General features: G+C 37.0%; 2 protein-coding genes and 1 long non-coding RNA gene across 5 annotated transcripts in view; 1 reads left to right on the top strand and 2 right to left on the bottom strand.

Annotated features, from left to right (window-relative positions):
• Positions 1–3,406: 3,406 nt before the first annotated feature.
• On the bottom strand, positions 3,407–7,891 carry LOC148045341 (uncharacterized). The gene is made up of 2 exons (XR_015696675.1): positions 6,730–7,891; positions 3,407–5,539 (listed from the first exon to the last, which is right to left on the bottom strand). It is a non-coding gene; the product is annotated as an uncharacterized LOC148045341 (long non-coding RNA).
• A 286-nt stretch (positions 7,892–8,177) lies between these two features.
• CCNH (cyclin H) lies at positions 8,178–20,459 on the top strand. The gene is made up of 9 exons (XM_087715697.1): positions 8,178–8,848; positions 10,040–10,162; positions 11,272–11,345; positions 11,574–11,784; positions 12,557–12,720; positions 13,258–13,328; positions 16,194–16,305; positions 17,976–18,036; positions 20,290–20,459. Exons 1-9 carry the CDS (start codon positions 8,732–8,734, stop codon positions 20,320–20,322), a joined length of 966 nt encoding a protein of 321 aa, XP_087571823.1. The 5' UTR covers positions 8,178–8,731; the 3' UTR covers positions 20,323–20,459.
• Positions 20,460–25,003: 4,544 nt separating this feature from the next.
• Positions 25,004–25,809, bottom strand: part of RASA1 (RAS p21 protein activator 1) — a 48,218-nt gene continuing 47,412 nt past the window's right edge. For 2 of the 3 annotated variants that reach the window (XM_014073234.2, XM_087715696.1), the window contains one exon: positions 25,004–25,807. In XM_014073234.2, the coding sequence (XP_013928709.2) occupies positions 25,724–25,807 (84 nt within the window). In that variant the 3' untranslated portion in view covers positions 25,004–25,723. The remainder of the gene's footprint in view (positions 25,808–25,809) is intronic. The other variant, XM_087715695.1, reaches the window with a different exon arrangement.

Genomic DNA, 25,809 nt, shown 5'->3' with positions numbered 1-25,809 from the left:
CTCAGCAGCCATGCCAGGAATTAATGATTTGGCCTAAGAAAGTGAATTATTAATATCTTAGTGAACAGAATTAGTTTTTCGGAAATAGTTTATAGTTTAGTCTCAATTACTAATCTAGTACCCAAGTTTCCTTTTTTAAACCCCATGATACTAGAGCCCCTTTAATGTAGCAGCCTGGTGAAGCTCACTCACCTCCACAATAAAACAGAAAAGATTGTGACATAACTAGGTCATGGAAATATAGGAATTTTTCTCCTCCCCTTTTCTTAAAGGTTATCCGAGGAAATAGTCCTTCCACAAATTATGTTTATCACACTTTGAGAACCTGCAAGATATGTCATTATATTTTAACAGTGTAGTTGGTTAACTTAAATCTTCTTGGACAACTGGAATCACTAGGCAAGCAACATAATTTAGGAACTATAAAAGTGATAGTGGTGTATATGTTTCAGTATTATTGATATTAATTGTGGTATTTTACTTAAGCTGGATACAATGAGATGCAAAGCTCTTGCCCCCCCCCAAAAAAATACCACTGAAAGTTATTCATGCAAAGACTAAAGACAAACACATTACAGTCAGCAAAATAGTCAGAAACTCATCAGAAGCAATTATAGAAACTATAATGCTTTCTGTCTTGCTAACTAAACAAACTTCATAGACCAGTGATTTACCAATGGTCTACAATTCACACCTTCCCCCTAGACATTGATAGTTGGTGATATACTTCTTCCCACAGTTGGAAATAGCGTATTAATATATGCAACTAAAATTTTCAGAATGTAGATCTTTCTGCTGGTTGTAATGAACAGCAGACCTGAGTTTCACAAAGACACCACATATTTTCTTTTTTTATACCTGTGTTTACAATTTTGTATAGCACTGAGAGATGAACTCATTCAGTAGTAATAGTAGTAGCAGCAGCAGCAGTTTTTTAATCCTGATTTTCTACAAATGTTTGATATAAACTGAACGGCACAATAAATGTATTTTTATTTCCTAAATCAGTGATCTTGGAAAAAAATGTGAATTTTTTTTTACAGGAAATAACTTGTCTTGGACAGATTTTCTATAGACTATATGATTCTGGCAAGCAATAATGCACAGGATATGTTTTAAGCAGCATGGCAGAATGAGTTGTGACACCCCAAAAACCTTCCACTGCAATATATTATAAATAGGAGCCCTTGTGCAGGTGTCTCCCAAACCTTTCCTTTCTTTACTATTCACTGAAGGCAACTGTCTGCTGAGAACATTGATGGAGGCTCCTCTCATGATTTGTGAATCTTGGCTTCTGAAAATTTCAAGAAAAACTCCACAAATAGATACAAAAAGCTTTCTTGTGCACACTTTCCGCCTCTGCATATAGTATAAGTGTTCTAGATTATTTCAGATTGTTTAGAATAAATTTTAGAAATACAGGGCGGGGCATAACCTTTTCCTAGGGGGTCACAGCAACACTTGTAATAACAACACAAATAATTCATACACCATTCGAAAGCCCATCAAAAACTGAGTTTATTGACACGATTTAATAGTCAGTATGACCACCATTAGCCCTTCGAACAGCATTCAAACGAGGTGGATAAGAACACAACAAATCTTCAAACAGTTCCGTTCGATTTTCCAGAGGGCGGGGCATAACCTTTTCCTAGGGGGTCACAGCAAGATCGACAGCAGTTTACAACTTCCGCGACACCTCATTTTAAAGCCCATAAAAAACTGAATTGAATGAGCTATTAAATGTTAAATTTGTTTCGGTTGAAACTTTGAGAATGAATTTGGAAACTGTGTTGAAAAATCTGGAAAATCGAACGGAACTGTTTGAAGATTTGTTGTGTTCTTATCCACCTCGTTTGAATGCTGTTCGAAGGGCTAATGGTGGTCATACTGACTATTAAATCGTGTCAATAAACTCAGTTTTTGATGGGCTTTCGAATGGTGTATGAATTATTTGTGTTGTTATTACAAGTGTTGCTGTGACCCCCTAGGAAAAGGTTATGCCCCGCCCTGTACAATAATCAGGTGAGTTCCAGTCTCGTTCTTGTGCATTAGTTTTAACTGTAGTTGTGGGGAACTTCTGCAAGATCCTGGAAGATTAATCATATAAAGTTTCACAAACCTTTATGTAATTTTCCCACTTATTAATATTTGGACAAGGCAAATTGGGAGGTTTTTGAATGTTTAAATTAATCGAATTATACCATTGAAGGTTACAACACAACCAGGAGTAGAAAAGCTGTGACCCTAAATTGAAGGTAGCTCTTAGGCCCTTTTGTGGAAACTATGGGAATGACAGCCATATGATTTCCCATGCTTTCCAATAAAAATAAGTAGGCTAAATATATCCATTTTACTTAACCTTGCCAATGAAAAAGGGGTGAAAATTCCTCTCCTGAATAGCCAGGAGCTTGAGATGTAGAATCTACTGAATATAATAGTATAACTGCCCATGTAATTACTTCAAATAACCATGCCTTTTATATTCTAGAAAATTCAGCAGGTCGAGTACAAATATTTAATATATTCTGTGGATATGTGACTGAAACAAGAAGCAATTGTTATACATTTTATACTTGATTGATATGAATTGGCTAATTCTGGTGCTCTACTGGTATTAGTAACTGATTTCCCCCGCACAATCACCAATGCAATACCTAATGTAACCAGAACTGGGACAAAGGGGAGTTTAGAATTAATTTAGGTAAAAACAAAAACAATGAAGCTGAATCTTTAGATAAATGATCAGCTGAAAGGAAAGCCATTGCATGTGTATGGTTTTTTAAATTTCAGCATTTGTTAATAAAAGACAATGGCTAAAATTGACAGAAGAGGTTATTCAGCAGTCTCTGAAGAGCCATTAATTTTCTCTACATCTGGTCTACACACTTTGCAGCCTAGATTCAGGTGTAAGATCAGTGACTGTCACAAGTTTTAAGGGTATACCTATTCCAAGCAAGCAATACTACTCTTACCATACGTGTGGTTTGTGTTTTGCTTCTCACCCCAAAGAAACAAAAGACAATACCACACCATTCAGAGTAGTAGTAGCCCTTAACAATAGCATTCCTTTATGCCATTCTTTTTATTCCTCTGCAATTTCTTGAACACTAACACACACAAAAATAATAATCTTATTCCTATTTAATATATTATACAGGCAAGCAGAGTAGGGGGAGATTCCTGTTGAGAAAACATAACCATGGCAACAACAGAGCCAGGGAGGGAACCATTGGTACTTGTGAATTTCAATGTAATCAAGGCTACAGGAAAAAAAAGAGAAGAATATTTCTTTCTTTTATCCCAGAACAGACCTGTTTTTCAAGTGGAGAAGGAAAACACTTATCAGTAAGGCAGCTGGTCTGGTTCATGTTAGTGCTTTATTGTGAATCTGAAAAACAGGCAGTCGAGTCATACTTAGTATTTATTAGGGAAATCCTCTCATGCATGTCACAGGATTTGGAAATGAAACATTTTTAATGCACAGGCTGGTTGGAAATTCTTGAAGCTTCTACTCCTGTATATTTGGAGGGCAATGTTCATTTAAATGTAAATAATTTGACATCAATCTTTGCTTTTGACTGGTCCAACCACTACTTTTTGGAGTGAGGTCCTTGTCTTGGTACTCAAAAGACCAAGCACTATTCTTGCCTCAGGAAAAAAAAGTAAACTGGCTTAGCATTAAATCATGTCTTTTTAACAGGAATAATTACAGCAACATCTATCCATTTTACTTCTGGATGATGCAAAATCTGACAGGAGATGTTCACAGTTCTACATGCTAAGGATCTCAATCCACATCACATCTTTTAATACCTTTACTTCTGGTGGGATAACAAATTCTCAGAATTGTTGCACACAATGTTAGCTTGACAAAGACTGACTGTCCCAAGATTAGTTATCATAGAGACAAAGGGATTTGAACTGGGTCTCCTTAGCACCAACCCAGCACTCAAATGACTAGCAATGAAACCAACAGAATGGTAGAAAGAACCAGAGGCTTCTTTTGTATCTTTTTGTGTGTCCCCCCCCCCCCCAAGCCTTAGTTAACAGCAGTAGGGCTTCTTGCCTATCCCTTAACTGTCAGAAGTGGAAACAAATAGTGTATATCTACACAGTCTGAATTAAATATGGTTTTTAACGGAATAATAAACAATCTGAAGCCATAAATAATGGATTCTGAAGAGCCACAATATCACTTCACCCACAGGCACCCATAATGGACATGGCTAGTGATTAAATATGTCATTATATCCTGACTCAAATACTGTGATTTATGTATTTGTCCTATGATAGTAGGACACAGTTTGAAAGGGTGGGCTTTGCATTTTGATGTCCCCCACTGTTAAATCATTGTATCTAAGAGCAGATGCCTATGGCACCACCACCTTCAATGGCAACCAGTCTTATGTGCTACCAGGGACATAGCACAGTAATCATGAGCAGGACTGCCAGAATAAAGAACCTAAGCCTTTTACTACTTCCCACTTCAGACTCTGCTACTATACTCGGTTGAAGTAAAATAATCTGCAAGCAACATTGCCAATCTCTTGTGAAGATCACCTTGATGATCTGGTCAATGGGTATTAAGTATACTGTACATAATGGACCACAGCCTTTGAAAAATCAGAAGACAGAGCATATTTTGAATTCCCCACTCAATTCTTTTTTCATTGACCCTACATCAAAGTCATTCTTTCCCCCACTCCAGTGTTTTAGCTAACTGAAATCTAAGGCTCTAGGATAGGGATGTCAAACTCGTGTCATGGCATCATCACGTGACGTATAGGGACTCCCCCCCCCATTGCTAAACCAGGCAGGGGCGGGCCCAGCATGTGATGCATTTGGCCCACGGGTCGTGAGTTTGACACCCCTGCTCTAGGATGTAAGAATTCTCATTCCTAGCCTTGCATTTGTAACCATTACATTAAACTGACTCTTTAATTTAAAGATAATTAATATCAAAACATACTAATGAAGCATGCACTCTGAAGCTAAAGTAAACATCAGCATTCTGCCTTGCACCAAGAAAGATCTTTGACACATGTATTAAGTTTCAAACATGTACTAGTTGCTAGTTCAGGAATTCCACATATGTGTGCACTCATTGATCTTTATGCCCATGCTGGGGCCATTTTTTACACAGAAGAATTGGAATAATAATTCCAATTCTCAGAGATGGAAAGGGCTTCATTCATACTATGGTTTAGTATTTGAAATAATTAGGTGAGTTGATATTTTCCATTCAAGGTGGTAAAGTTAATCACTCCCAAGAATTAATTTGGCATTTTGAGTTTTCACATACACTGCTGTTTTTTGGAACCTTAGATATCATCTTTAATTTATTGCATTTGTTTAAGTCTACAGTGACATTTAAAAAAAACACATTTATAAAAGGTGGATGACTAAATTGGCCAATTCATGAAATCCAACTTTTGTTAATAAAAGACCACAAGGCCAATGGCCAAATTGATGGGAGAAGTTATTCAGTAGTCTCTGGAGAGCCATTCAGCTTCTCTACATCTGGTCCATACTCTTGCTGCAAGGGAAACAAGACATTCTTATTTAAGAAATAAATAAGAAACAAGGAAGTACATTCTTATTTTTTAAATAAAACCTCAGCAAAATTCTGGCAGATTTTGATATAACTTAGGTAGTACATTCTTAAAGGGATAAGTATTTGGATAATTTTCATTATCTTCCAAGTTTGCTTTGCTGTTCCACCATTCTCATAATTCTGATCAAATATTCTAGGACATGTAATGCTTAATGGCAAAATAAAACATCTTTATAGATTAAGAATGTTTACACATGACTGGCCAGAGCAACTGATTAATAACTTTTACAGCTAGTTATGAAAATGAGATTACAATACTTGTAAAATTAACACTGCATTTCTAATTTTCTAGCCTCTGGACAATTTGCACAACAGGCAATTGAGCCATTCATAATTAACTAGCACATTTCAGTTTCCAGTTTTAATTTTCAGTGGTGCATCTTTCTGAGTCATCCATTAAAACTGTACCATTAAACAGGTACTGAGGTTTTATTTATTTGCATTATCCCCTTCCACCATTAATGGCTTGGTAAACTTTATAAAATATTTTTGCTACTGCTGCTTTCAAAACATTGAACAAGATCACTATTGCTTTTTGCAACAATTTGAATAAATCAGCAACATTAATTTGCTGATCTAGTATTTCTAGAAACACAAAGCACATGGATAACTTCTTCTGTATTAGGAATCTGCAACCTAAGATATGCCATATATTTGAAATAAGCATGAAGAACCAGTGACTACTTGTTTACTTAATTACATCCTGAGCTTTCCCATCTGGGCCTACTTTATACAATCAATATTATTCATCTTAGACTAACTTGAAAGCCCAACTTTTCACCTTTGACTTGTATTGACCATTAATGCAATTGTGGTGCTATCATTTCTATATTGTGGAACAGCAGGAGTTTTTGTCAATATTGTCACTATATTGCAGAACTATTATACTATTAATATTACTAGGTATCTATTGTAACTATTTTTGTCAGACAATTTAAACTTTTTTTCATGTATCTCTATTTATCCCCTCCTAACTGGCAAAGTGTTATATATTATATCTTTATAGAAGCCAAGCCAAAAGTTAAAAATTCAGACTGAACAAAATTATTTCTTGGCAGTTAAGGAGGTGGAACAACTAACCATAGCATGGATATAAATAAGCCTTTCATTACCTTTAAACATTTGTTTTGGAGAAAATGAATAACTTAAGGCTAAAGATCTACATTTTTTGCAGCTATTCCAGGGACTGAATCAGCATGAGTGCATCTTCTGAAAACTGCATACGAAGATGACTTGATAAAGATTTTTTTCCCCGTCAAATCAGCACAAATTGCCTATCAGAGATCTATGGTGGAGTGGGTGGCTGTTATCCTGCTCTAATGAAGGCGGTAAGCGAAGCCTGTTCGGCCAGAGGCATCTTCTAATGAAGTCACCCTTTGTGCCTGCATAGAAAAAGACATTAAAGGCATCACAACATTTTGCTTCAGAAGGATTAAATCATGCATTAAACGATTCCTGCCGGTCCCGGTAAATTGTTCAAAGATCTACCTACAACAGAGTAACCCACCCAGTGGGAACCTACTATTAAATTTGATAGTACAGAGCTGATAGTTCAACTGCATAGTATTTCTTTTATAAAAGAGGACTATGAAACTGCTTTTTGGAGATGTGAGATCCTTTTTGGAGCCGCCTCCCCAGGCATTGAGTTCATCAGAAAAGCTAGGATCCAATTTCTCGCAACGTTGAGAAGACGAAGGAAAAAACCCGCTTCGAATTGGGTTCTCATTGAGAAACTCTTTTCTCTCCGCAGCGCCACATCCAATAGGAGGAGGAATCCTTTTCCCCTTTCGGAGACCCAGCTGATGCGTTGCACTCCAACTCCCATAATTCCTGGGCCGGCCTCGGGCACTATGGGAAATGAAGTTCAACCTGTTCGGAAGATGGCAGGTCAGGCAAACCGATGTTCGGAGCTGCGCTCTTTTCCAACCGGAGAGAATGGTTTTATTATTCCCTTGCAGGCTGCGCCCGGGGACTGACATGGTGTTGCAGTACCGACGGGCATTTCCGAGGCTTTCAGGGCAAGGACGTCTGCAGTTTTAATTTCCGTCCCAGCCAAATCGGACGGAATGCCGAGATCCTACACTACTGGATTGCCGGAGGCCAAAGCTAGGCGGATCGTCCACGCAGAGTCTCCGTTGACCCAGTTTGCCCATATCCTTGTTGGGCTACACTCCCATCTCATGCAACCAGGAAGGGTCGAATCGGATCTAATCGTGGTGCCTTTTCTTCGAGTTTCCAAAATGCGAATTGCTAATTGACACCCCCCAAAAAACAAACAAGCCCACCGTCATGAGAGCCAAATCGACAACAAGGAATCTGGGAACAATTTACAGACAGGGGAAAAAACCCTAAAGCGGAGCAGCCTTTTTCTTGCTGTAGCTCGGAAATCCAGTTCTGAATCGCGCAGCGTGCGACAGCTCTTCGCTTTTTATCTCTATATCTGCACTAGCTCGCAGTTCTCGAGCTACCAGTTGACTTAATAGAAATACAGACGAGTCACATCAGAGCATGCGCCAAGTTAGATTCACACTAGTTGAGAAAAATGCTCACGATATAAATTGGCGCATGCTCTGATGTGGCTCGCCTGTATTTCTATTCAGTCATATATAAAATTTCAGAGCACCGAATAAGATTCATTAGCAGGTTCGACTGGTAAGCGACGGGAAACTGAAATAGCTCATGTGGTATTGAGTAGGCGGTGCGAGCCCGCGAAATCTTTTATTTTGCCGTTGCTCAAAATCTAAGGCTTCCTTTTTCTGAGTGTACGTGAAAGTTGCCCTTCAGAAAGTCGCGACGTCTTTCTCTAATGTTATCCGCAGCTTTCCGGAAGTGCGAGCTTATAAAACGAGTCTGCTTGTCTTATCTCCCGGAACGGCCCTGCGAGAAAGCCGCGCGAATTTAGATTTCGGGGCCTGCTGGGAAATCCTGGCTTTTTGGCGCAAAGCACGCCGGGAACTTGGGGGCGGAGTGGTGGCGACTGTGATGACAGCGGGAGGGGCCGGGGCCGGAGGCGGCCATTCTCGTGGCGGCGCGTTTCGCCGTTTCCGGGGTTGAGGAGTGCGGTTCGTCTGGAAGTCGGCGGTTGGGCGAAGCTCGGCGTCGGCCGTCGCTGTGATGTACCACAGCAGCACGCAGAGGCGCTACTGGACTTTCCGCAGCGAGGAGGAGTTAGCCCGCAGGCGCTCTGATGCCAACCGCAAGTTTAGATGCAAAGTTGTGGCCAATGGAAAGGTAAGGGGATAGGCAAAAGAGCCAAGGAGCCTGGCTTTCCGTTACATTTGCCTCGAGTCTTTAGGATTGCCCGCTTTAGGATTTGTCAGGATGCTACAGGTAGCCCTTGGTTACCGACATTAGTTGGGACTGGGAACCCCTATTACTTCACAACGCGATCGTAATTCGTGGGTGTCACGTGAGCACACCGATTTATGGAGGCAGTTGGCAATCCCGATCAACGCGAATCCTGCATTTCTTGCTGTAACCCACTGTCGTGCGATTGCTGCCCTACCGGCTTCCCCATTGCCTTTGCTTGTTGGAAACTGACATCACATATCTGGAACATGATGCTTGTTATAATTGGGAGCCAGTTGCTAAGCACTGGAATCATGATAATGTCACTGAGGGTGCAGCAATGGTTGTTAACTATGAGGAGCTGTTACAAGTACCATTCATTCAGCAGTACTGTAACTTTGAATGGGTGGTCATTCAATGAGGACAACCTGTATGTACCAACACTAATTCAGTATGCTGGCTGGGGAACTCTCGGAACTGAAGTCCGCAGATCTTAAAAGTTGCCAAGTTTTGAAAATACTTATATAGATTCTGTTTTCTGTTAAGGGTAAGAGAAATGGATATTATAGTGTACCATGTCCCCATTAACAGGTTTTGTTACAGTTTTCTTGGCAGGAGTGAGATATCGTATTATATCTGTGCATTATTTTACAGTTTCCTTGACCATTAAGCGGATAAACTCACTCTATATCTATCTATCTATCTATCTATCTATCTATCTATCTATCTATCTATCTATCTATCTATCTATCTATCTATCTATCTATCTATCTATCTATCTATCTATCTATCTATCTATCTAGTTATAATCTGTTACTGACAGAGAATATTGATGCACTGATGTTGCCTGGTTTGATAATGAAACATCTGCAAGAAAACAAGCAAGCTCAGAGAACACCAAGGACCTCTCTGTTATGGTTTGCCAAAGTTCTTCTGTGCAAATATGTAGATTTATAACACTCAATTCCTTTAGCTGCCTGGGGATAATGGGAATGGTAGTCCTGCACATGTAAACAGTACTAGGTAAGTAAGACTCATGTATAGGCTTATGCCTTAAGTGGTTCCACTTAATAGCTATAGTCTGTGTTAGTGAATTGTGATTTCTATTTAAGATATGTATTATTCTTTCATAAGGTTCAACAGACGGACTCGTTTATTCTTGACCAACATGAAGAACTGATAATTTGTAAATATTATGAAAAAAGATTAGCAGACTTTTGCTCTGTATTTAAGCCAATAATGCCCAAATCTGTTATGGTAAGTTGTTGAATTTTTTACACCTGTTTTAATTTTTCTGTTTAAAGAAACCAATGTCTTGCTGGTGCTTATTTGAAATGAAACTTTGTTGGATGTAAATAGCTAAATCTTATTCTTCATAAGTTTTTATCTGCCATTTCTTCATTTTTCAAAATTTAATGTGGTTTGCAAAGTTTTCTTTTCCATATGCAGAATCTTTTGTACATTAGCATTAGTTAATAGTTTTGTACACTAGCATTAATAATGCTGATTTGAAATGCTGAAAAGAAATGCAGAACAGTTTCTTTTCCAAGTAATTAGTACCGCCTTAAGGTTAGTTGCTCTGGAATTGATGTCTTCATTCCCATGAATACCCTGGTCCACCTTATTTTGTTAAGTGGGAAGAGAAAGAAAAGGTTATACATCAAATGTCAGAGCAACAGTTAGATCAGTTTGTAATATTGTAATATTTGTAATCAATTTGTAATATTGTCACAGCTTCTGCTAGAGTTGTGCAGCAGACATGCAGCAGAATGCACAGAAGATCATAACACTGATAGGAAAGCTAATTATTCTGCCATACTGCTAAATTCTGCTATAGGAGATCACATCTCAGCTATGTTGGGAATCAGTAGTAGAGACAATCAAACAAGTCTCATAATTCTGGAAAAACTACAGTTGTGAAGAGTATAAACCTATCTGAGATCATAGGCATGTAGACTTGTATTTATTGTATTTGTGAAGTGTACTATTTTTGATTGGGGAGAAGTCAGAATTACTGATCTAGTGTGTTGTTTAGAAGGAAATTCTAGTATCAGTTTTGTGCACAAAATAAATAAATAGAAAAATGTTTTAGTATCTCCAAGTAGATTGGAGCAAACGTGCTATTTTATTCTAGTGGGCTAATTTATACATAAAATAGATGCACTTTTCATTGGTACAGTAATAAACTGCATCCTTTGTTTCATAAATTCGCTTTGTGACTATTGATTTGATTTTTTCTGAATAATGTGTGTAGAACTGAGCAGTATGTTATTTAGTTTTATATTGGCATTGTAAAATGTGTCTTGTATTTATTATGTTTATAACAAGTAATTTGAATGAACTTTCCAACTTTTTTGTTCTTTTAGGGAACAGCCTGCATGTATTTCAAACGTTTTTATCTCAATAACTCAGTAATGGAATATCATCCCCGTATAATTATGTGAGTAACTCTTAACCATTTATGCCTTGATACCATTTAAAATTTATAATGTTTATGTATTTTTGAAATTTTAACTAATAAGAGACAAGAAATATATAGAGCTCATATTCATATTCCAAGGTGAAAACTGCCTTTTTCTCAGGAAAACATTTTTTGGTCTTGAAATTATTTATATTGTCTCAAGTACATATACTTTTGTTACAATAAAATGTTTGTTTTGTTTTTAAGGTTAACGTGTGCATTCTTGGCTTGTAAAGTAGATGAATTTAATGTATCTAGTGCACAATTTGTTAGTAACCTCCGTGACAGTCCAGCGGGACAGGAGAAAACATTGGAACAGATCTTGGAATATGAATTACTTCTTATTCAGCAGCTGAACTTCCACCTTATAGTACATAATCCTTACAGACCATTTGAAGGGCTATTGATTGATTTGAAGGTAGCTTTTTTCCCTTTTTGCTTACCAAGTTAAACATTGACTGCAATAACTGTATTACATGTTGTGGTATGAATAATACAGAGATATTTAAACTTTTACAGTGATAATTACGAAGTAGCTCTTTTTAAGCTAATTTTAAAATGGCCAAACTATGAAACATGGATATCAATGTTAACTTGTGACTCCATCTTTAATATCTTAGATTTTCTTTGCATATCTTTCAAAACCCTTTCTTTAGTTTTTGAAAATGGTAACAAAATATTGCTTTTAGAACTGAATGCCAAAATGATGGTTGGAAATGTTGAGTTGTTTGTGCTGATGTTCATATGTGTTTGAGAGGATTCTTAATTCCTCTATAAATAAGGATATTACCTATATAATTATATTTCTTATGAACATCAGAGTTATGAGTAAGGAGGTATAGAAAAAATTGTTGTTGTTTTTTTTGCTACCCTTAACTATCATTAAAGACAAATCTTGGTAAAGGATTATATATCATCAGCTTAAAAATCTACGAGCTTTTTTATTTTGAAGGACAAGGTACTGTAGAAGACCTTTGGTGTTATATATGATTATTCTGAAGTGGGGGTGGGGGAAGACCACAAAATAGATAAGCTTTTTAGTTTATTTTGTTTTATTCTATTGCTTGAAAACAGGGAAATTCTGTTAGTACCTGCCTTTCATTTGAAGGTACTTGTCTTGGATATAGGCTTGGAGGAAATTGTAGCAACAAATTATTCCAAAGTATTATTGTCTGTTACTTATTTTCTAGACTCGTTATCAGTTGCTTGAAAATCCTGAGACATTGAGGAAGACGGCAGATGATTTTCTTAATCGAGTATCTTTGACAGATGCCTGCCTTCTATTTACACCTTCTCAGACAGCTCTCACTGCTATGGTATCAAGTGCATCCAGGGCAGGATTTAATATGGAAAGGTAGGCAGTTTCTGAATGTTTAAGCAATCACATAAACACCCTCTGTTTCTGTAGGAAAAATATAGGCTATAAAAAAGACATGAATAATAACTGCTGCAACAACTATTCAGTCAGACATATACTCCAAATTCCAGGATTTGATTTGATTACCTGAACAACTTTATATAAGAGTTTGGCAGCAGTAAATAATTAATTCTGGTGTATCTGGCGCCAGGCTTTTGTTTTTAAAGCATTTGGTTTTAATACTTTTAATATGGCTTCTTGATTGGGATCTACCCAGTGTTAGGTATAAGACAGCTATCTAAATGTTTTAAACAAGGGGGAAAACTTGAGTACCTTAGCAGGAAATACAAGAAAGTCTAACACAAATTACTTTTTTTTAATTGCTTTCATGAGCATAAGTTGTATTTTAAATACTGTTAAAATAACTGGCATTGCCTATTGTGAAATGTTCTATATGATCATTTTTTATGATCTATAATTTAATTCTTTTTAGCTGTTCATTTATTTTTGCTAATTTTGTGAATTTTTTAATAGTTACTTGTCAGGAACCCTAATGCTCAAAGAGAACAAAACATCCCTTTCGCAGTTGCTGGACGGAATGAAATGTAAGTATTGATGTTGACAATGAAACAGTACCTACATATTTATTTAAAATATCGTTGATGCTTCAGAAAGGAAAAGGTGAAGAGCTTTTAACAGTTGTAAAAGTTTATTTTTGATATTTCTAACTGAATAAAAGGACCCATTATTTTAGAAGAAAAATACTGTATCTGCAATCTTGTCTGTTTCCAGTTTTCATATTCCCCATTTCAGCATGTAGGATAACATAGTATAGGATATCCAATTATCAATAAAGGAGAATATTTGTAGCTCAGGGTTGAAATGAAGGGTCTTTGGTGCTCTCTGAGTTTGGTTGTTTTTTACTTGCAGATGTTTCATTATCCTAATTAGGTATCATCAGTGTTAGTTGCTGATGATGATAGTGTAGCACTGAGGATGTTACCTAGTTTGGGTAATGTAAATTTCTGCAAGAAAACAGCCAAGCTCAGAGAGTACCAACGATATATCCTGTTATATAAAATGTTTGTAGCGATATGGATTTCTGCAGTATTAATTATGGCACAGACTCATTAACAACAGGTTTGCTCTATCTGTTTTGATACTGAGTTTTATGTTGCCTGATTCCAGAAAGAGTTCCTTTTAATATTGTGCACGGTGTAGTCCCGGAGATATTAAAATGTCAACAACTATCCAATGTTTTTTTTCTTTAAGACTTACTAGATTCTGTTTCAGTTGATTTATATTTTGAACCATTGAGGTATAAACGGTGTAAAGAAATGGCTCTAACATTTTCTCTGTGACTGTATTGCTAACTATATGATTAGACTCCAGGAAAACTAAAACAATGAAATAACAATTTTAGTGTAACTAACTGTATATTTGCACTCTACTTTGACATTGGTAAAAATAAATGTATGTCAATTAAAATAAAGCCATGATGGTGCAGTAATTAGAGTGCAGTATTGCAGGCTAATTCTTCTGCCTGCCAACAGTTCGATCCTGACTGGCTCAAGATTGACCCATCCTTCCATTGGTAAAATGTTGGTAAAATGGGAGCTCAGATTATTGTGGGCAATATGCCAACTTTGTAAACTGCTTAGAGGGCTGTAAAGCTCTAGGAAGTGGTATATATGTGTAAGTGCTATTGCTAAATTTAGTAAAAGAGTGAAAGTTTTATATGTACGATCTGAAGAGAAACCACAGTAACTATGAAGCTATAGCTGATGTCCTGCTATATTGCACCTTCTATAAGGACTCATAGATTCAATTTATTACACCTTACCTACTAAAATATCTGGGAAATACTGATCTTTTTTACTTTCAACTACTGTTAATCAGATTGGTATGAAGTAATTTATCTGGATGTCGCCAAATTCTGCTATGCTGTATGTAAAATTAGGCAAACTTTAACAGCCTATGTTAATCCACTACTAATCACAATATATTATTATGCTTGTCTGTTTTTTATGTTTTGCTATTATTGTTTTAATGCTTTTATTTGCTGGTCTATGATCATAATAAAGATTGATTGATTGGTAAAAGAACAGGATATTTAAGCCAAGGATGCGTAAAAGAAGCTGAAGCACTTCTTAGCCATGAAAGATTTGTTTCTAATCTGAAAGAGACCATGAACAGTAACTGCTCTGCATGGCATGAGGACTAGATTTGGAGAGGAATGCAAAGTTTTGGTTTTAGTGGGATCATTTGTTACCCACCTCAAGATGGTGAGAAGCTTATTTTGTTTTGAACAATAAGGGACAGAATGAGGTTCACAGGTTAACCAAACAAGCTATCAGAAGCCAGTCTAACCCATCTTATGCCAGAGAAAAATATTTTTCCTCCGCTAACAACTTTGCCAGCTACATAGGATAGTGTTTCAAAATAAAAAATGTGCTTCAAATTATGCAGGGGTGCATATGTGGCATGTCAGCAGTGTCTGTCTCCATGGGAATTAGTATAGAGGCAGCTGTGAAATCTAGGGAAATAATGGAGCTATCTTTAAGGTCTTATGGACAAATATTTTGTGAATGTATTGAATGCTTCAAAGCATCTTGTTTCTGTTTGAATCCAGTATGCTGCAGAGAAAAAAAGAATTTGATAGCACTCTTCAGATATTGAAGTGTTTCTTGAAAAGAAACAGTCCATCTTCCTGAAATGTGGCACTTTAAATAACATTCTTAAGTTATAAGAAGGCAGGTTCCAAGTATTTTTTTTAAAACAGTTTTAATACTTTTGAACATTTAAACAATAGAACCAATTACTTAGGCACATGGTGGCCTCCCCTGCATGCATTCAGCTAAAGTCTGTCCTGAGAAAAAAATTGATTCCTAATCTGAATATCCTCTAACACAGTGGTTCTCAACCTGTGGGTCGGGACCCCTTTGGGGGTCGAACGACCCTTTCACAGGGGTCACCTAAGACCATAGGAAAACACATATTTTAGATGGTCTTAGGAACTGAGACACCAATTTTATGTTTGGGGGTCACCACAACATGAGGAACTGTATTAAAGGGTCACGGCATTGGGAAGGTTGAGAACCACTGCTCTAACATATATCTTGTAATTAGAGAATTCCTTAGTTGACATCTGAAGCAGTTCCATTTGGATAAGTTTGCAATAACCTAAAGTCCTTCAGATTTAGCTTCATTTGGTTCATATATAGCCTGCCTACAATTCTTTTGTAATAATACACCCCCTCCCAAAAAATCCAGGTAATTGCCTTTTGATCAGTTTTGTAGGAGCAAGTAGGCTAAATACAAAATTATTTAGAATGCAAATTGTTTTGTGAGTGAGAAAATTTTCAACCAGCACATTCGTTTTCTTAGAATTTCCTGATCTGTTTTTGGTAAGTAACATAAAAGTTCATATTTTTATAATATTTTGATAAGTGTTTATTGCAATTGTGTAGGCATGAAAAATCTGGTAAAAAAATATGAGCTACCACATCCTGAAGAGGTTGCTGTATTAAAACAGAAACTAGAAAAATGTCACAGTCCAGAACTTGCTCTTAATTCAAATATGTAAGTAACAGTTTAAAGTTTTGTTAAATTTATTCTGTTCTAATGGCCTAATTTCTGGCTAGAGTTGTCTCTATTGATGCTATTCCAGGTGTTTGTCAGTATTTATTCCTCAGTTGGGGCTTGAACGTATAATACGATGAAAGTCATTTTGTGGATTATAATGTTGCTTAGCAAAAACTTTCTTGCAGCAAAGTTGAGTAGGGACAGGTTTATGTTATACAATAAATGTAGATAAAGAGATGAAAGATGTTATATAAAAACAATAGTTTACCTCATGTAGCAACATTAGAACTTACTTGGGGTTGTAGGTATTTTGTAATGCCACATTCCTCTACTAGGTTCAAATCATTTATATAAATAGGAAAACTTTACTTTCAAAGAACACTTGGATTAAATTTAGGTAATCTTTATTCTGCTGTGGATTATACACTCTCAAAAGTAGTCTTTTGTAGGTTGCATGATGGAAAAAGTGAAACAAACAGTTGATAGGGAAGACAGAAATGGTGAGGCTCTTCATTCTTATCCCCCCCCTTCCCCTTTTTTTGCTAAATTGGATACCAAAAGCCTCAGGTGTTCTGTTACTGAAGGCTTCATAAAAGTAGTAGAAAGAAATTGCAAAATAATATTTATATTAATCTGAAGGTTGGTTTATTGAATTTATTATTTTTCCAACTTCATCAGACTTCTTTACATTAATTTTTCGGCAGTCTATCAATGAAAAACATATATCTTATGGAAGTTGATTCCGGTATACAAAAGTATATGTCTAACAAACTTTTCATTTACCTCAGAGATAAATTTTAATTTATAGTTTTAAGGGATTTATAGTGTTAAATCTGCCCTAACTGCAGAAAGGAAATGTCCCAAGCCTGCTGTACTTTTTGAGTTACTCTGAGTTCTTATTGCCACCTGCATGCAGAAGGCCTCTAGATTTTCCAGAGTCCTTAATCTCTGGGAGAGATGGACTCTCACAATCACCCACTACTCTAAGAATGGTTATATTTATTTGTTACATTTATTTGCCGCCTATCTTGCCATGGGGTGACTTTAGGCGGCTTTCAATAATAAAAAGAAAAATGAAAGGAGTGTAAATAGACGAAGTAAATAATAGAATAATAAAATAAACAATGACAAAGGCACACAATGAGAATAATATATCAATCTGAGAACCAAAAAGATAGATGGGTGGAGGGCAGAGCAAGTGATGAGGAGATGGAGTCTGCCATCAATCCACACTTCCAATGTAGAACTGCACTATTTGTTCCCTAGGTCAATCGGCAGAGCCATGTCTTCAGGCTCTTGGAGCAGGATAGGATTAGTATTAGAATCAGTTGGTGTTGAATAAATCTTCTACACCAGGGATCCCCTGGGCCACGCAAGTGGCAGGCAAATGCACACAGCTCCATTTGTGTGAGTGGCGGACGCTCATATGGGAAGCTACATTTGCAAGAGTGGTGGGATGCATAGATGGAGCTGTACACATAAGCGCCCATTACTTGTGTGGAACCATCCCCTCTCCTATTAGCCAGTTCACAAAACTGGAAAGATTGGAGACCTCTATTCTACAGAGTAATTTAATTATTGCATTCTTTTTAATATAAAAATGGGATTGAATAAATTTAATAGTGGAACATGCCCTCTAACATTTTTCTTATGTGGGATTTTAATAGGAAAAAAAGAAAAGGCTATGAAGGTGATGAATTCATCTCGAAAAAATCTAGAATGGAGGAGGTTAGTAAATGTTATATCACCAGATTAAATTTATATTTAAACTGTTATTAAATCAGGATCACTGTTTGTTTTTAGATGGCACCTGTATTGTGTCAAAAATCGCTTTTTCTTATGCCAATTTTTTTTTAAACAGAGACAATGCAGCTATTTTGTTCCCCTTATCAGAGCAAATCTCTGATCAATTTTTATTGGTTTCTTTAGCTCATAAGAAATGAAGTCTCTGGATCATTCACTAAAATTTCTACCTGATACCGCACAGCATTAATCTGTAATATATGCCATCATATTTTTTTTTATTTTTATCTACTTTTTAATTTGAATTGTGGTTTTAGTGGCTTTAATGTGTTTTGTTTATCATGTGAGTGATCCAGAGTCACTACAATAGATGGGTAGTTATGCAAATGTAATAAAGAAGTAGAGAATAAATTATCATGGAATCAAAAGGGGCGGGACCAGTTCCCAGATACCTTACACAGCAACTTATAAGACTATAGATATTAAGAAATGTATACCTTATTTTCAAAATCTGAAAGTATCAGGAATATGTGGACAATTAAAATTAGCACTGCAACTGTTAACCAGTTAACTTGAATGTTACACAATTAGACGGTTTTTACATTGAACACATAATGCTGAACTAGAATATTTAAGGGAAAAACCTAATTTTTATTTATTCTACTTTGTCAAATTCTATGAAAGAAATATTAAATTAAATTTCAAGTACAATAACAAGGTCAAAATTAGAAGCTGATACTGTACTATATTTGAATTGCTGTGGAAAAATTAGTGAAACATAGATTTGAACCAGAAGTAGGTTGCCAATTTTTTTATTATTGGTTCAGGCGTGTGCACGATGCTTCTGCGCATGCACAGAAGTGTCCGAGTGGGTGGGCAGAGCCTCCCACTTCTGCTCCTACCGTTTCAGTCTATCCGGGCCGAACCAGCAGCAACCCACCTCTGATTTGTACTTTTGATTTTGAAATAAATGTGACATTAAATGCAAAACATGTTGGAAGAACATGAGCTAAATCAAATCATGATTTAAACGAGACCTTTCGGACAGCAGGGACCACTAAATTCATAATTTTAAATCCCGTGGACCACTAATATGATCTGCCTAATGACAGGCTACATGGGCTTGGCTGGGTGGTCACGTGACTGGGTGGGCATGGCCAACTCATGTCACTCACGTCAAGGGGTGCCTCACTAGCCTCTACTCGCCCCTCCCCTCCTAGCTGCTTATTGCCTGTCTGGGCTCCTTGGGGTCCCAGGAAGCATTTGTTGAAGCTAAGCAGCCACCACGAGAAAGAGTTGTCAAAACATCTGGCTTAGTTCAAATTGGATCTGACCGAGGCGGCTCAGCCAAAGCATCTCACTGAGGACTACGAGCATAGGCTTTCCAAGCAGAGGGAAGACCTGCGGGAGTGCAAGGCCACATACAGACTCCTGGAGGTTCAGCGGGCTGAGATGGTCAGCTGTTCCAGGCCATGATGCAGTTCCACTGGAAGAAGGCTCTCCAGCTCTTTGCTACCAGAGGCACTTCCCTCCAGTCTTTGGCCAAAGCCCGCACTAGGAGGCTGAAGCAGACCCCAAGTTGGAATTTCTCCTCTGACCCCTACAAAAAAAACCCGAAGGGGAGACTTTCTGCAGCAACACAAACATTCATTGCATGTATCCGGCCCAGGGGCCGTAGTTTGTGGATCCTTGATTTAGTTCAATAAATCCACGGACCACCGGTTGGTGACTGCTGGTTTAAACTAAGCAATCAGAATTTATCCCTAATATACTACACCCATTTTTAGAAGATGAGGTTACCTTGCATTGAATTAAATATTTGTACCATTCATTCTGGTCTTTTTGGCTCAGGTGACACCCTTTTCATGTCCTGTTTCAGTTGGACATCTGGACATGCTAGAACCAAATTTATGTATACTGAGATTCTTCCATCTTTAAATGCTTACAGTATTGAAGTTGTGCAGTAATAGTTGTAATTTATTTGAAAATGCTGATGATAATAGGCTTGTCTTATTTGCTTTATATGAATAAAATTTACCTTTTGATATTAAAAACATTGATATGTAATCAAGATCCTTGATAAATTAAGGGGAATGTTTTTCAAAGCTCTAGTAGTTAATTCACTCTAACAGGATACTTATTGTGACCAATCTTCATGCAGGAAAAAATGATTTAGGAGTAAGTTGGGAGTTTTAATATTTTGTAATATGTGGTTAATTTGATTTTTTTTCCACTTAGGATGAATGGACAGATGATGATTTCATGGACTGATATATCTACATTCCTAATAGAAAATAAAATCTGAATTAACATACATTGGAAATAGACCCAGGCAGCATGTTGTACAACTTAACATTTATCAGAAAATTATATATTTATAATATAATAAATTTATTTTAACAAAGTGACTGGGATTTTTGTACTTAATGTGACTTCACAATGAACAGGGCTTTTCATTGGCCATCAACCAACCAACGAACTGAAATAAACATGTTCAGAGAAGATATTCACAACTCACAACTTCTGGAGGCAAGCTGTTCCACTGATTAATTGTTCCACCAGGAAATTTCTCCTCAGTTCTAAGTTGCTTCTCTCCTTGATTAATTTCCACCCATTGCTTCTTGTTCTACACTCAGGTGCCCTGGAGAATAGTTTGACTCCCTCTTCTTTATGGCAACCCCTGAGATATTGGAACACTGCTATCATGTCTCCCCTAGTCCTTCTTTTCATTAAACTAGACATACCCAGTTCCTGCAACAGTTCTTCATATGTTTTAGTTTCCAGTCCCCTAATCATCTTTGTTGTTTTTCTCTGCACTCTTTCTATCTAGAGTCTCCACATCTTTTCTACATCGTGGCGACCAAAACTGAATGCAGTATTCCAAGTGTGGCCTTACCAAGGCATTATAAAGTGGTATTAACACTTCAAGTGATCTCGATTCTATCCTTCTGTTTATGTAGCCTAGAACTGTGTTGGCTATTTTGGCAGCTGCTGCACACTGCTGGCTGATATTTAAATGGTTGTCCACTAGGACTACAAGATCCCTCTCACAGTTACTACTATTGAGCAAGGTACCACCTATACTGTACTTGTGCATTTTGTTTTTCTTGCCTAAATATGAACATAGCTACATTCAAAGGGCCTATACAAATACCTTATAGCTCCATAATTATTTCTTTTTTTTTATTAAATGTTTTTTAATTTTAGTTTAATTATTAGTGCTCCCTGAAGAAATAATTATTTCTTCAGGGAGCACTAATCATGAAATAATCTCAGGATGATGCCATGCAATAATTTTGAAGTTCTTAGTATATTTAAACTTTATTTTTTATAAAGATATGCACCTAATTAATTGCTTTCAGAAAGCCTGATATACCAGACTATAAAAGCTACTTAACTACTCTAGTACAATCTTTCCTTGAGCAGAAAATATCAGTTATGTTTAGCAAAACCTTTTGCTAACATCCCAGGCAAATATTCTTATGTTCCAATGGCTGCAAATGAAATATCTTGCTTATTGTATATACTTTGAAAACAGCTATGGATATGTATCACAATATGTGAATGTTGAACTTCTTTATAAGGCATGTATGGAATTGCTGACAAGCTTAATATCCAAATCAAATGTTTGCATTGACCCAGTAGTAAAGTCAGCAAGTTGTATTTAATGCCAAGTATATAATTTGTGAATAGAAGAATTAATGTATACAGTGGGGCAAAAAAGTATTTAGTTAGCCACCAATTGTGCAAGTTCTCCCACTAAAAAGATGAGAGAGGCCTGTAATTGACATCACAGGTAGACCTCAACTATAAGAGACAAACAAAACAAATCCAGACAATCACATTGTCTGATTTGGAAAGAATTTTTTTTCAAATTATGGTGGAAAATAAGTATTTGGTCACCTACAAACAAGCAGGATTTCTGGCTCTCACAGACCTGTAACTTCTTTGAGAGGCTCCTCTGTCCTCCACTCATTACCTGTAATGGCACCTGTTTGAACTTGTTAGCAGTATAAAAGACACCTGTCCACAACCTCAAACAGTCACACTTCAAACCCCACTATGGTGAAGACCAAAGAGCTGTCGAAGGACACCTGAAACAAAATTGTAGACCTGCACCAGGCTGGGAAGACTGAATCTGCAATAGACAAGCAGCTTGGTGTGAAGAAATCAACTGTGGGAGCAATAATTAGAAAATGGAAGACATACACAAGACTACTGATAATCTCCCTCGATCTGGGGTTCCACGCAAGATCTCACCCCATGGGGTCAAAATGATCACAAGAACGGTGAGCAAAAATCCCAGAACCACACGGGGGGACCTAGTGAAGGACCTGCAGAGAGCTGGGACCAACATAACAAAGGCTACTATCAGTAACACACTACGCTGCCAGGGACTCAGATCCTGCAGTGCCAGACGTGCCCCCCCTGCTTAAGCCAGTACATGTCCGGGCCCATCTGAAGTTTGCTAGAGAGCATTTGGATGATCCAGAAAAGGATTGGGAGAATGTCATATGGTCAGATGAAACCAAAGTAGAACTGTTTGGTAGAAACACAACTTGTAGTGTTTGGAGGACAGAGAAAGCTGAGTTGCATCCAAAGAACACCATACCTACTGTGAAGCACGGGGGTGGCAACATCATGTTTTGGGGCTGTTTCTCTGCAAAGGGACCAGGACGACTGATCCATGTATAGGAAAGAATGAATGGGGCCATGTATCGTGAGATTTTGAGTGCAAACCTCCTTCCATCAGCAAGGGCATTGAAGATGAAACGTGGCTGGGTCTTTCAGCATGACAATGATCCCAAACACACCACCACCCCCGGGCAACGGAGTGGCTTCATAAGAAGCATTTCAAGGTCCTGGAGTGGTCTAGCCAGTCTCCAGATCTCAAATCCATAGAAAACATTTGGAGGCAGTTGAAAGTCCGTGTTGCCCATCGACAGCCCCAAAACATCTCTAGAGGAGATCTGCATGGAGGAATGGGCCAACATACCAGTAACGTGTGTCAACTTTGTGAAGACTTACAGAAAACGTTTGACCTCTGTCATTGCCAACAAAGGATATATAACAAAGTATTGATATGAACTTTTAATATTGACCAAATACTTATTTTCCACCATAATTTGCAAAAAAATTTTTTCAAAATCAGACGTGATTGTCTGGATTTGTTTTCTCATTTTGTCTCTCATAGTTGAGGTCTACCTATGATGTCAATTACAGGCCTCTCTTATCTTTTTAAGTGGGAGAACTTGCACAATTGATGGCTGACTAAATACTTTTTTGACCCACTGTATATTGTCTAGTTTTGATCTACTGGGCATTTTAGCTCAGTGAAGGAGCATGAGAAATGTTTTAATTAAAATCATCCCAATTAGAAATATTGCTGTAATTATCCAATTTACTTCCATTAGTGATTGGAGATACATTTACAAAAACACATAAATATCAGCTGTATAAATTATTCTGAGCTGATATTTAATGTCTTACAACTCACTGAACTTTTGATAGATTAGAATATTCTTTTACAACTAAGATACTTTGTATAATGATTGCATAGAATGCCTTGTGCATTCTGTCAGACGTAACTCTGAAATATAGATCCATGAAGAATGCAGAACAGTATGATTACGTTTGAATGAGCAGTTTAGCATAATATAATTTGTGAGTCACAACAGATGATACATCTCTCCAAAGGGAACTGCATTTGAAGAATGCAGAATTCTCAGAATTCTTGTAACTGGAGAGGGGACTCTTCCTAAGTAATCCCTTTAAATTAGTAATAGCGTGCTTTATATTTCAGACGGTTGAAAATCAGTTTGGATTTCCCAATCCAAGGTTTCCCACCATTTGAGGGCTAGTGGAAATATTTTGAGATTTTGAGAGTCACACTTGCAAAATCCATCCCATCCCACTGTTTGATCACCTCAGTTTGCTTGGTTTTTCTGGGAAGGTAGGCAAGTTTTCAAAGAAATCATTTGGGATGTATCCCTTATCCCCTCACGTTTTTTAAAAGAATGCCTCTAATATATAAGCAAAGCTCAGAAAACTAGGAATGTGAGAGGAGAATGCTGCTTCAGTATATCACTTCGCAGAGAGCTTTAATTAAATGAAATAGGCATAACTATTGGGTGAAGTCCTAATCAGCTTGAGAGCACATTTGGTTTTTTACACAAAACCATCTACATTTTTTTCAGAAGGCTGTTCCCCTGCCTTCTGAAGCAGGTAGGGTTCTTTATCAGTCTAAGGCCTGCTGATGTATCATGTCTACTGTCCTAGCATTGACCATTATGAATATCTTACATTTTCTATTTTTTCCTATTATTCTTCATGCATTATGTTTAAACATGCGAGGTAGTTTATGCGGCAAGATGGCTTAAATGTATAGACAGAAAATATACACATACATACTTGGGGAAGAAATATTCACTCATTAATATTTTTGTTCATTTACAATCTAAACATGAATTCAAAGATTTTCACAATTGTTTTAAGAACTATTTTGAAAGGCTTCAGCCCTCTGGAACTGTCCTTTGTTTTTTCTGCTTTATTTGTAACTTTTGATTTAGAGGAAAAACAGAGACTTTAAAATTCAGTAATGCAGTGGGCCACGGTATATTTTTTTAGAACCAACAATGGCAGCATAGTAGTGACCACCACCTAGTGACCACCACCTAGTCTTTCTTAGCCTTTGTGATATCTCATGAACCTAACACCAAGTGACAGGAGAGCACTTTCCATCACAATTCTCCTTCAGTAATGGTGTTTTTAGCAGCTCCTAATTTAGAAAAGTCCTTATATAATCTTCTCCTCTTACTCTTCTCTATAAAGGACTTATTAATGACAATACATTACTAACCCTAAGTTGATTTTTTTTCAGTCAGCACTTATGAATGTACAAACATGTACATATATAACTAAATTCTGAATTATTAGTCAAAAAAATTGGATGTATGCTATAAAACTGTTTAATGAATGCATGCATGCCTGATACAATAATTAATAAATTTACTGAATTCAAATTTACTGTTGTAAACATTTTACAAAAATCATTGCAATTTATCTGGATACAGTCATTGGTGAAAAAATTACTCAAAATGATAAATGACACATAAAAAAAAATAAAGGTGACAAAACTCAGTCTGCATCTTCTTTCAGCACAACTCTGAACAAGCAAAATAGAATGGTATAAAAGTGTACAGCAAAGATTTCCTTTCAAATTCTGGAAGCTGTAAATACAAAGTGGTTGAATAATTGTAATGTGATTACAGTAACCAGGTGAATTACAGTAAAAGGTGTTCGATCCAGTTATACTTTGCTGTTGAAACAATTTATTGGCAGTTGACTGTGTTTTCTGAAAGACAGCTAGACTTTGGCAATTGGAGGTTTGAAATAACATTAAAGTTCAAAGAGACAGTCACAGCATTTACTTTGTGGAAGGTGATTTGTACACCAAGGCTCAGAGGTCCTGAAAATTGGTTCCAAAAGTGCAAGTGTCCTGCACAGATAGCTTAAAGCTGCTGGTACAGTCAGTCACCAACAGATCTGTTGTTTTTTGCATAGTTCACACATCACTGGAAACGTGAAACGTGTGCTATTTTTGGCAAGAGCAAGAAGAAGTGATATTGGTGAAAGTTGTCATGTTGGTCATGCTAGCTCATGCAGAAAGCTGCTACCTAATGTTGTTAGACACTGAATACTGATTCTGCTTTTGTTGAAGCAGTTCTGTAATTGCCAGCAACTTCTTTAGCACATGCT

The sequence above is a fragment of the Thamnophis sirtalis genome, unplaced genomic scaffold (genome assembly GCF_051295495.1).
Source record: "Thamnophis sirtalis isolate CommonGarterSnake01/CBP01778 unplaced genomic scaffold, rThaSir2_p1.2 scaffold_5, whole genome shotgun sequence".
In the NCBI taxonomy this organism is placed as follows: Eukaryota; Metazoa; Chordata; class Lepidosauria; order Squamata; family Natricidae; genus Thamnophis; species Thamnophis sirtalis.
This window is presented reverse-complemented; position numbering and strand designations above follow the sequence as displayed.